Here is a 12,912-nt window from a genome sequence, read left to right on the forward strand (position 1 = left end):
AAGGTAACACAGGCTGTGGAGTGGATCTGAGGGCATGCCGTACATCACAAAAGGGCGCAGGCACCAGGGCTTTGATTATTTCCTGTCTCAGCATCGCCCCTCACACCCCCACCCCCACACCCCCACCACCACCACCACCCCTCCATGTCAGACTAAATCTGATACATGGACCCTTTCCCAAACACAGCACAGGAAGTGTCATTTCTGAAGACAGCCTGGGGTTGTGATATACACAAGAAACTTTTGGCAAAACTACCTCACCAACTACTCTGGGTATAACTTCAGCATCGTAGTCATCTTGATTCGAGAGTGAATAATTCATTTTAAACATACTGTTTTGTTATATTCTACTCTACCCTACTCCAGCAAATGGCAGTGAGCTTCACATTGGGAGCGTGCGTTACGAGGACACAGGGGCCTACACCTGCATTGCCAAGAATGAAGTCGGCGTGGACGAAGACATCTCCTCCCTATTCGTGGAGGATTCTGCTCGAAAGACACGTATGTGGAAGGCTCTGTATGCCTCTCAAAATGTGTTAAAGGCGCAGTCTGTGATTCTAATTCCAATACCTTTTTGTCAAAATTCAGCAAATTGCTCCTCACGGTCCAGTAGCAGTCCATTGAGTGTGCGCTCTCAAAGACAGCCTGGCTCTGTAAAGGGGAAACAAACATAGTGGCTCGGACTGAGCCATAAACAATTCCAAGTGTTGCTTTAGGAGCTCAGAATAGAGGGGTGTAATTGAATTGGCGGTTTTAATTGTATTTTTTTTTATTTGAGTTCAAATATCAACAACATTTGCCAGACTGCACCTTTAACCCCTTCAGTATTTCATGGGATTTTACAGCAGGTTATAAAGGCGTCTCAAGGTTGGTCACCTTCAGGCTACATCTATGATCTGTTTAATCTAGTCGCTGACAAGGGAAGCTCAGGATCACGCCAAGTGATTCTGGCAACAACTTTTTATCCGTTCTTGGCAACATCTATGTTAAGTCATTGACCATTCAAAAATGCATTCAGTCAAGCTGCAAGGAATGATTGCAAGAGAGCAAGAGGTTTGTGAAGACAGAGAGTATATTATGTGAGACTCAGGAAGTTTAAATATGCTACCCCTTTTGTCAAAGTTTTGAATATTACATCATGTGCCATTTGGATTCAGCTGGATGCCTTCCACATATTTAATATAGCGATTGAGAATAGGGGGCAGTGCTTTTCAGTGTGCTCTGTACTTGTATTATTAGTATAATAGTATATCTGTATTAATAGACTGAGAATAGTATATTTTCCTACTACCTCTGCATTCCAGTGAGGGAACACAGTTTGTTTGATTGCTTAACTATATTCCCTCTTTTCTGTGTCCTGTACAAACTTCGGATCTCTAAAAAGCATGCATGTAAACATAATGTTCTTGTTTGTTCTCTAAAAATGGCTGTATTTCTCTCTTGTGCTCTTTCTTGGTATGCTGACATTGCTGCAGTTGCAAATATACTCTGGCGAGAGGAAGGTACGGATAAATGATCCAGTGTCATTGGTATAATTAATGACTGCATTGCTTCAACGTCTGTTGATTATTCTCATGGTATTACTGTAACTTAAGTGCTCCCTCTCTCTCTCTCTCCTCCCTCTCTCTCTCTCTCTTTCTGTTGCGCCCACCTTCACTTACGGGGATTGCCTTTTAATATATTCTATGAGTTGGAGTTCAGGGGCAATTGCTTGAAAAGAGGAAGTAAATGAAATTCTTTCGGCTGGAACATTTAGCAAAAAAAGGGTGTCGTTTTATCACACCCTTTCCAAAAACAAGCCTGGGGATCCTTAGTACAAGCAATAAAAAAAGAATCTTAAAACTTAGAGGGTAATTACACAGAAGGAGAGGGCTGCAAAAACAAAGTTTTATTGAGCTCTGGGCATCATTTCTATTCTTTCAAACTTTTTGTTTTGTTTTGGCCCGTTATTCTGCTTTACACGCTTCAAAGAAATCTGAACCGACATCTGCAAGCTTTAGTTTCTGACAGCTGATGAAGACATCTGTGTGGGGAGGGTGTTGCAATACTTCACTAAGCACACCACTGAAGACAAGCACACACATATACAGTATATCGCCATATATATAATTACGGTGCCTGATTGGCTGCCTGCTTGTGCTTTTTGACAATGTGGCAACTCCGCTGCCCTCTTGTCATGGTGAGATTTGGCGTGTGTTCTAATTAGCTGTCCTCCTCAGAGAGGTGATAGACAAGTGTTCTTGTTTTACTCTGGCTCAGTCTCAGGTTGTTATCTGATGCCGTTGTGCTTTTTGAGTGCTGTGTTTTGAGTTTGCTTGACGGGGGGGGCTGATACCTGTGCCGGTTCTCTCTGACAGGGTTGAGTGTGGGGAACATGTTCTACGTGTTCTCCGATGAAGGGGTCACCATACTGCAGCCGGGCGAGTGCGAGATCCGTAGGCGCATAAAGCGCTCCGAGAGGATTGTGGCCAGTTATGTAAGTGTGTCTGACATGATGTCCGTGCTAGCATTCAATAGTATGCTGAAAACATAATTAACACCAGAGTTATATATGTGGAGACATGACAGGCTGAGAAGCAGAAATAATGTAGGGATGTGCAGTTCATTATGTGGGTCTCTCTTCTCAAAGACATATGCATCACTCCTGAATGGAATCTATTTGAATCCATTCATTTTCATTACAAAATTCAATTCAGTGTAATTACGCTTGATAAAATTCAATTCATTTCAGCTTATCCATATATAATCTTGAACAATGAGCACTGCCTTTTTATTCAGCAGTATTCACAAGAGATATTATGGAGTGTTAAGAAACCTGGTGCAGTATTATGCCCTGGTGTATTGTGTCAGGTGTAATACAATGGAGGATATCACCCTTTTGGATGATCTCTTGGAGGTTTTACGTCTCACAAGCTTTTGTAAGTGAATTAGGGATCGATAGAAACTCAATAAGCCATGTGTTAGTCTGTAAATGCTGTGAGGTGCATTTGCTCTGATCCATGTGGCATCTAAACGTTGTCTCAAAGGTGTAAACTGACTTGAGATACACTGAAAAAAAAAAGTGAATACCGCTGTCCTGCCCCAAGGACATCTTAATACTTGAATTGACCCACAAAAATGGTTTATTTAAAACAATAAATAAAAATTCTAATACCTGCAAGTCAACCTGATTTTTTATATATTTTAATCGAAAGGCTATCCTTCATTGTACAGTTGCATGTGTCATTACTGATACTGTATGCAGCAAGACACGTAATACTCCTCTGGTGGTTCCCTCTGACAGGAAGAGATGTGTCCCAAAAGTGAAGGCATTTCCCCCCAGCACTGCGTGTGGGCCTCTGCTCTCAACGTCCGCCACAAGTACGTCTACGTCACGCAGCCTCTCCAGAACCGCCTGCTGATTATTGACACGCAAGCCCAGAAAGTCGTTCAGGTGGGGATTAATCCTGTTCCTCAAGCACGGTCTTACCCTCAGAGATGTCAGTTCACACTTGAGTCAGTCATGAGCAAGTGAAAGCCTTTTAGCAAATAAGAGAGAAAAGTGAAAGAGGAAAAAAATGGGTTAGTTAGGCAAGGAAAAAAACTGTAAAAAAGGGATGTACTTGGCTGTGATGTCTGTGTCTCTCTCTCTCTCTTACGCTCTCTCTGTCTCTCTCCATCTTATTCATGATTTATTATTTTATTTCAATATGTGTTTTGTCACCTTGCTTTTAGGTGCAGAGGGTGGCAGCAGTCATTCACATGCCTGACTGAATGTTTTTTTTAAATATTCTGACAGATACTTGATTGACAGATACAAGGTCAGAGGCCAACCATACTGTGCGTCTTTAAGGAAAGCCTGTCACAGGCAATGGCTGATCTGTGTAAAACGGAGGGCTATCTTCCCATTACTGCACTGGCTCCTCTGTTAAACGCCACAGGAACTCTGTCTGTGCTAGGCCCTGTCCACAGCAGCTAGCCAGTGATTACTGTGTTCTGTGCTGTCTATTGACTATGACTGTGCCCTGGGCACAAGCTCAGTTTGACCCACTGTCTCTTATTTCTGTGTGTGTTGATGCGTGTGTGTGTGTGTGTGTGTGTGTGTGTGTGTGTGTGTGTGTGTGTGTGTGTGTGTGTGTGTTCATGTGTGTGTGTGTGTGTGCGTGCGTGTCCTTCTCTATCCCCTCTTAGGCAGTGGAGACAGACCCTGTGCCTGTCAAGCTATTCTACGACAAGTCCCATGACCAAGTGTGGGTATTAAGTTGGGGCGACCTACAGAAATCCCATCCCACATTGCAGGTACATGATGAGTGTGTGTGTGTGTGTGCATGTGTGTGTGTGTGTGAGTCAGTGTGAGCATGTAGATGTGTGTGCGTGAAAAATATGTTTTCGAAATAGACAGGATGGAAATGTCTCCAGATAGGTGAGGAAAGACTGTGGAGGTGTGGATGGGTTTTACTCTGTCCAGGGACTAATACCCCTGACTGGTGGGTAAGCATGGGGAGGAGGTATGATACCACCACTCGCACCCCCCGCAAAAACAGGCACAGGAGAGAGGACACTCAGCCTCATCGCGTAATGGCAAAATTGTCGACAGACACAACATTCATTATCCACTCCTTTCAGAGGAGAGAATCCCATTAGGGTTTGTGTGAGGTGCGCATCCTGCAAAGCTCATTGTGATGGAGACCATCCTATTAGCAGGGGAATGTTTTGCAGCCACCGTCAGGTATCTGTTCCCTGTGTCATACCAATGTGTTCGCTCTGGCCCGCTCAAGCGTGAGAAGCAAGCAGCGAGTGAGAAGGCGCCAGCCATGTCGTCGAAGAAGAGAAGAGATTATACTACTCGCTTTAAATTCCTCTCTGAAACAGTGGTAAGAGTTCGGGCCGCATACCTTTTGGCACGTTAAGACGGTTCCGTTCAGCGGCTCTTAACACGTCTCATTTCTGGGAATACTCGATAGTAATGAATAATTACGGCGCAGGGCACCATTCGCTTAAAAAATGCAAGAAAGCAATTTTAGGGGAAAGCCACATATTAGACCAGAGGGCGTATGGATCACACCACAAATAAATGGCTTGATAATGCCATTATCATTTGGAAAGGCAGTAATTGACCTGTTCGTCGGAGATTCATCTGCACCACAGGCAGCGGGAGACTCAAGGTGCGCCATATCAAACACCTCTTCAGTTTAATAGCTCCATGTTTAAACGTTCGGAATGTGATTGTCAATTCATTAGATTAAACAAATGAAAAGGGGGAAAATGAACTCGGGCTAAAGATAGCCTGCTCTCTCCTCACTGCAGGTTTGGTAAGCGAGCGGCCTTTACTGTTTGGATAAGAAGGCGAGGAGGGAAAGTTTACTCTCCTTATCGCCAGCACACCAAACAACATCCGTTTGTTATTTCAAGAGATGAGACCCCGGGAGACTAAATGACAGGTCTGAAAATCGGGCAAGCAGCAATCTCTTTACCGTGCGCTGACTATCGTCCCCATGCTATGACTAATGCATTGGAGCGGTGCAGGGCAGGCGGCACTGCTAGGTTCAAGAGAGGCTCTTCACCACAACACTTGGCCCCCACAAATCGTGTTATTGATACCACTGTTGTATAGCACACGCTACAACGGTCTGCTCTTAGACAAGCCTGCTGCCAGATTTAATGTCTGCAGAAGCTTAGCTTAAATTCAAAAAGCTTAACTTGACAGATTATAAGTGTATGTACCACTGGAGGGACCCCAAATGACTTGCTGAGATGGTATTAGGAGTGCCTGGTGTCTTACAGCGTGTAGCAAGGCTGCCATTACAGTAGGGCTCTTAAGCAGTTAAGCAGAGCTGTTTGGGGTAGAATCATGAAGGAGACGCTGCGAAAAGATTCATCAAAAGAGAACAGTTTCCATAGAGCGAGGGACCACCAAGAGGCCGCCGTGCTTTTAAGATTTCTCATCTATAAACATTTAAATGCAGATATAAATGCCGTGCCCTAATGGCTCTTGGGTTTTTTTGAGCTTCTGATCCTCTGTCTCCCCTCGTTGTGGCATTAATGAGCAATGAGCCGAAAGCGATGGACCTCTCCGTGTTTCCGAGGTTGTGTGATGAATGAGCCTCACAGTGGCCACATAAACAGCGCAGCAGTCCTTGGCAGTGCCTAAACAATGTCAGGTGTGTGTGATGGAGCGCCTGCCACGCCACTGCGGGAGAAGGCCCCTGTCAAGCCCTCGGATGCGCCGGGCCAAGATAAATCTGAGACGGACGGAAGCTCCTGAGACTACGTCATTTTGCTCATAACGTCCACATTTCATGGACACCACAGCGTATTAGCCTCTCGCAAAGACTGAGGTAGAGTTATTGCGTGTGACCATTAATCTGACCTTATCTGAAGCTAATATGGAGCTAATATGTAAATTAATGGGTGCTTGTCTTGGTTAGGGTCACCTGTGAATTTTAGGACAGGCTGTGGAGCTCACATTGACTGTGCCATTCGTTTGACTTGCAGTCTTTGACTTTGGGTCTCACTGCTGATTTTCTGTTTGTTTCTGGGCTTATGTAGGTTATTACCCAAGCGAGTGTGGGAGAAGTGCATCGTGTCTTCCGGACGCCGTTCCAGAGGGTGGATGACTTCTTCCTGCCTCCTACCAACCTCATCATCACACACGTCAGGTATGAGGTGTCACTCACCTCCGCCGATAATGACCTCCGCCTACCCGCGTCGGCCAAATCCCGCCTTGGAGTGGAAATGAACAAATTACGGTCATAATGAAAATCTTAATGTACTTTAATGACAGGAAAAGCAATTAACCTTTCCTGTTGACCTTTATCATTCCAGATTTGGCTTTGTCTTCTTAAAATCTGAACCTGCCGTGCATAAAATTGACCTGGAGACCTTCCATCGCGTCAAGAGCATCAGCCTGAAGAACTACAGCTGCATACCAGTCAGCATGGCCTACACCCACCTGAGCGGCTACTACTTCATCCAGTGTCAGGGCCGGAACCGGAGCGCCGCCGCCATGCCTCAGCTGCTCATTGACAGCGTGACGGACACGGTCATCGGCCACAACCTGGACATCACCGGCAAGCCCTACGTCTCCCCCGACGGCCGCTACGTGGTCACCCCGGACGAGCGCAGCGGGAAGATCCGGGTCCAGACGGTGTCCTTCCAGGGCGAGCTGCGTCTCAGCCCGGAGCTGGACGCCTCGCCACAGGTGTCCGACCTGGTGTTCCAGCCGTCCTTCGTGGAGTCCAACCAGTACGCGGCGGTGGCCACGTCCACCTCCGGCACGGGCCTGCTGTTCTCCGACCTGTCCGCCGGCGGGAGCGTGGTGCTGGGGGGGCTGAAGGAGCCGCTGCCCCCCCACAGCTGGCCCTGGAGCAGAGCCAACCGCGTGGTGGCGTCCAGCGGGCTGTTCGGACCGTACCTGGTCACGCCGTCGGCCGAGTCCCTGTTCGTGCTGAACGGCAAGCTGAACAGCCTGCACTGCGAGGTGTCAGACGTCAAGCGGGGCAACACAGTGGTGTGGGTGGGTGAGGTATGAGACCCCAGGCGACCTGCGATCAGGCTGAACTACTGAAAACTGTAACAAGAGGACTCAACCCCCTGGACTGAGCGCGAGGAAAGACCACGTGTGTGTGTGCGTGTGTGTTGTGAGAGTGTTTGTGTGTGTGTGTGTGTGTGTGTGTGTGTGTGTGTGTGTGTGTGTGTGTGTTACTGTTGTAAAAGTACACAAACATAAAATAATTTAGAGTAATCAAAACGAAAAAAACAAGCATTAAGAAGTCCTGTAACGATCTTTCTACTGGGAGAGGGTGAGCCAGTGCTCTACAGTGCAACAGTGATCCATGCGCACTCCAATAACAAGAAATGTTCATTATTGCACTTCCTCGTGACACAGCAGAAACCGTTTGTTGCAAGAGAGAGGGTAGCTAACGTCGTCGGTGACATTTTTTCGAAAAATTAACTATGCACAATGCTCACTTTTTTGTCTTAAAGCTGTTTGGTTTCCAGATGTCTGTCGCTCACCCTGTGCTGCAACTAGTCACTACTGCATAAGAAACCTGTCGGTCAGCCACACAAGTCTGCAGTCCATTATTTTAAAGTCATGGCCTTCAGTTGGTACGCCTTTTGCACATGTTCATGGTAGTGACCGGTTTCTCTGAGTGTCTCCTGTCTCCAGTTTTGTGCTCTATTAGTTCCATTGACATTCCAAAGACTGCACTCCCCGTCGTCATTAGTACGCTATAGGAGCACCAAATGAACAAGATGTAAACATGTTTTTGTTTTTTTCACCCTCTGTGATCTCGCTTTGGGAGATTGTACTTCACACAAAACTTGTATGATCCAGTAATCCCCTAAGTGATCAAAGGTATTCTGTCGGATCCAGAGTGACTGTGTAATTCCGAATCCACTTAGTCTGAAGTAGTTTAGTTTGTGCGTATGTATCGGAGCCAAGCTCCTTAAAGAGCTGCATGGTGTACACCTCGTCGCTGAAACCCTCCAGTGGCATTAGCAACAGAGCTAGCAGCCATGGGTTTAAGCCTCATTAGCAGTGTGCTGACCCCCAGGGTCAAGGCATTGCAGATTTGAGCTAGGAATGGAACGCTTGACACAGAATACCCATTCCCTGTAGTATGAGTGAATGAATGAATGAATGAATGAATGATGAATGAGTAACTTAATGAATGAAGTGTTTGTGTTACTCCTTTCCACCTTCACTCCTTTCACAATCTTCTCTCTTCAGCAGCAGATACTGTAAAAATAACAACTGCACAGTCCCTACTCATGTGAATGGAAATGTATGGAAGCCTAGCAAGATCATACAGAATTTGTTTCTGTTGGGGTATACTGAAGGTTTATTTTGTTGAGGTTGATGAACCCAGAAAACCTTAAGGTTTCTTTGATTTATCATCTAAAGTAAAAGGACATTTTCAAGGTATGTAATATGCTCAAACACACTTCCTGCCTGTGTGACTCAGCCCCTCCTTATAGATCACACATTGGGAAACCTGTAACGCAGTCATTCTCTATTGTCCAGCCCCTGCGTGAAGAACATTCAGTGTTACTGCATGAAATCAATCATTTAAAATGGTCAACCCACAGGCTGAGTGCTTTCTCTCTAATCTGACAGGCTCTCCGAGTCTAAATGTACACCTAAGTACCTGTTGACCTATGGATTCCGAAGAATGCCATACAATAACAATAATTATGTTTCAGTAAATGAAAGATATTTTTCTTCCCATCTTATCTCAGCTAATGTACCAAATCAAAAAGGATAAGTGGGATAAGCTTTGAGGAAGCCTATTATGAAATCAGACAAAAGTTAGATTATTGTAATCAGCTTAGGCAAGCACCACAGGTAGAGGGATCTCTGTTGCAACATTATAATGAGATAGCATTTATCTTCAGAAATCCAACATTAGCATGTTTGAAGACAAAAGCAAATGCTGTTAAAAGTCACAGTATGAAAGTATGAAATTCCTCCTTTCACTGAAAGAACAGCTATTAATACCATACAGTTTGAATGCAGAGTGAGCAGTCAGTCAGTCAGTCCTGAGACAGACCTTAATCAGAGTTAGGAAACCCAAAAGACAGGTATTACGGTCAAACCTCGCATCTCCTTCATCTAATGGAGAGACCACTCTAATTAGACAGAGATCCATAATACAGTACGTCGAAACATGACAGAGCCAAGCTGTTAAAAGTGCTATGTGGATTACTGTTAGTCTCACTCCCTGATCCCTGTAGAGGCATTCAGAGCCTTAGCTTTTAGCCTGCACACGCTCACGCCTGAGGTGAAAGGGCATGCCCCGAGAGGGACAGGGACACCATGCAGGGCACACAGAGTATTCTAGAATAAATGTTCATATGAGGTGTGATGAGAATGGGATGATCATACTAGCATATGCATCTGATATATTTGCTTTTTCAGGAAGCCTCCCTGACCATTTTTACATTCAGAACAATCTCCCATGTTCCATCTTTTTGAGACAGGCAGATCAAGGGGTCCGCTGCTTACCTGAATGTGTTCATGTGTAAACATTAGAGTCACTGTTTTAGATAAATTATTCTTGTTAGAACACAATAAAAAAAACGATAAATGTACAGATTTCATTCATGAGTTTTGTGTGTTCTGGTTAACGAGGGAAATGTTTTGTTAACAACAATAAACTCCATTAATTGTGCAGCTGTGTCACACCATAAATTACTTTCAATACGACACATGAATATTCAGGTAGAAAGTGTTACCAACCAGATCAAATTGAATGTGGATACTAAACCCAGCCAACCATGGAATGAAATCCCATCAGCTGTTCTTGAAATACTCCTTCGCTTATTAAGTCATATCCTTGGTTATTTAGGGTGCAGTTTTACTAAACATTGCATGCATACTACAGGTATCAGCCCCTTTAACACAAACTGTTATTTTACAAAACATCTACAGTGGGAGAGAGAGAGAGGGAGGGAGCTGTTTCTGACAGTTTTGCATACTTTTCAGTCACATTTGACTGTACAGCCATTTGTCTTCATCGCCACTGGGGTCTCTCTCAAGGCCAAGCTTTTTCTGGTGTAATGAGACACAGTGGAAGTCATTTCAGGATGAAGAATGACTGCGTCCACTGATGGCTCATAGCTCCACTTCGTTTTAAAATACACCTGAATATCGTCAACACTGAGAGGAGCAGTCTCAAGGCCTACACAAGTAAACAGGCCTCTGAGTCACCCGCCTGAGTATGTGCAAGACTTTATGCGCTGGATGACTCTATCTACTTTCACAGAGGATCTAGTGCATTTGCAATTACTCACTGCACATACTTGAGGACACTTTATTTTGTAGTCTTACTGTTCTCATAGTGCTCATAGAAAAACAGAAACTGGAAAAAAAATAAATAATTTCTTCAAACTGCTTATCTCAATGGTCATTTCACTTCAAAGCACGTAATCTTATCTCAGTCAGTGGGTGTGACATAAGAAACATCACATGGTTTGACTATGTAGGGGCAACATACATTTGAAAAGACTTCAAACTTCAAAAACATCTGCAATAACTGCATTCACAATTAGCTTTTATTAGGCTTACTTGTGTTCTGAGATTTTGTAAATTCTTCCTTGGTTTAACGCGGCAGAGAATTAGGGACCTTCTTTAACTTCAATCTTATCGTTTCTCCAGTTACTTTTAAAACCGTAATCTCCACAGAGATTTACACAGACCTGTGGAAGGCAGATGCTTTGGTCTATAATCAAACAGGTAGACATGTACAGTTTTTCACTTTTGACAAACAGTGTCAAAACCAAGTATGGCCACTATCCAAACTGGGGCCCTGGCATCCTAACTGATGAGCAAGTGCTTCTTTGTAAAAAGTATCCTTTAAAGGCTTTTTGCTGTTTGTGTACTGATCTATCTCTATGCAACAGATCGTCACCATTAAGGCAATAACTGTTTATATGTGAGAACTCCATGGGTAGCATCAGCCTTTTCTACAAAGTGTTTTTTGTTTCAGTCCCAAAGTAGTTGTTGATACCTCAGTTAAGGGCAGTTAGAAGAATCTTCACCAAATCATGAAATGAATTGTCAAGCTGTTTTGTAGTCAAGGAATGAGAAAAATTATTTATGAAACGTGACGTGGTCAGTATCTTACTTGTCAGTGCTTGGCTATGAAAGAATACCATTTCCCTCAAGACTTTTATAGTTTTATCACATGCCTTTTTTTCTTGTACAGTTAAACTAAATCACACAAACAATTTTGGTGTTTCAAAAATAGAATAAACTACTTGCCTACTGACTATTAAGCTTGGATATTCATAAGTCCCACTCAAATGTCTTTACCTCCTACCCAATGAACCTGAACCACCCCTGGTGTTGTAGCATTTATTGTACAGATAAGTTCCAAACAGAATTATATTGTATGGTATGGTGTTTCCCAGAATGTTTCTTTTATCTCCTCAAGTTTTACAATAAAATATCAAATAGACTCTGTCCATTCTTTCTTCTATCTGTACTGAATGAAGTCTCATGATTATACAGAGCTAGTATACTGCAATATGTCATCAGACCAGACTGGAAATGGTTGAAAAGGTTTAGTATAAACACTAGTATAGGGAAGGCAAATATAGACACAATATAAGTATGATGGTACTGCTGATACCTACGTATAACCAGAAGCCACTGGCATAATTATATGTGATATCCTATCAGCATAGACTGCCCTCAGGGTGAACTTAATTCACAGCTCTTTAAGATGTGTAGTTTATCACTAGGTTTCACTTAGCTGATGTAACCAAATAGGAGGATTACTGAGGGATTCTTCTTCTTCTAGGCCTCTGGCATTTCAACTATTTTATAAACATGGGGGAACTGACTTCATGACAAGCGTCACTTGTTACATGCATATCTTTAGTGCTTAAAACCATTCAAATTTCAATGTGGCAAGCGTTCCCAAGAGGCTTTACATTTTAAAAACCCCACTTGTTGTCATACCATTTCTAACCTACCTACCTACCTACTTCATACAATACCTAGTCTGACATAAATCAGTCTGAGACATACACCATTGAAGCGAATATTTTGGTGTCACCCAGGGGAAATAATCCATAATCATCACCGCTGTTGTTTACATGGTCAGGAACTCATAGCCATTACTCAAAACAACAGGGAGCTGTATTGAATTATGGGCCAGAGCTGCCAGTGTTGTTTTACCTCCTGCCAGACTGACACATACTGTCAGGGCTCATCGAGGTCTGAGTGCCTTGAGTTTATATTCCTTATCGCCGCTACCTTTACCAAACCCATTTCCAATCAAAGAACAGTGAAAAACAAACATGTCAGTCAGTGACATGTCAACACCTAATTCGGTTTCAGTTAATGCTTTATGACAGTACTTGCAAAGGCACTCTCCATTGCAATCCATTCGGAAAATATCTAATAATTTGGCAATAATGAGT

General features: G+C 43.7%; 1 protein-coding gene across 2 annotated transcripts in view; it reads left to right on the plus strand.

Moving 5' to 3' along the window:
• The window catches only part of fstl4 (follistatin-like 4), a 108,694-nt gene extending 96,747 nt beyond the window's left edge, over nucleotides 1-11,947 (plus strand). For both annotated transcript variants that reach the window (XM_031571451.2, XM_031571452.2), the window contains exons 10-16: nucleotides 367-501; nucleotides 1,476-1,502; nucleotides 2,358-2,476; nucleotides 3,284-3,433; nucleotides 4,171-4,278; nucleotides 6,529-6,638; nucleotides 6,805-11,947. In XM_031571451.2, coding sequence (XP_031427311.1) covers nucleotides 367-501; nucleotides 1,476-1,502; nucleotides 2,358-2,476; nucleotides 3,284-3,433; nucleotides 4,171-4,278; nucleotides 6,529-6,638; nucleotides 6,805-7,510 — 1,355 coding nt within the window. In that variant the 3' untranslated portion in view covers nucleotides 7,511-11,947. The remainder of the gene's footprint in view (nucleotides 1-366; nucleotides 502-1,475; nucleotides 1,503-2,357; nucleotides 2,477-3,283; nucleotides 3,434-4,170; nucleotides 4,279-6,528; nucleotides 6,639-6,804) is intronic.
• Nucleotides 11,948-12,912: the final 965 nt, after the last annotated feature.

This window comes from Clupea harengus, chromosome 8 (genome assembly GCF_900700415.2).
Source record: "Clupea harengus chromosome 8, Ch_v2.0.2, whole genome shotgun sequence".
NCBI lineage: Eukaryota > Metazoa > Chordata > Actinopteri > Clupeiformes > Clupeidae > Clupea > Clupea harengus.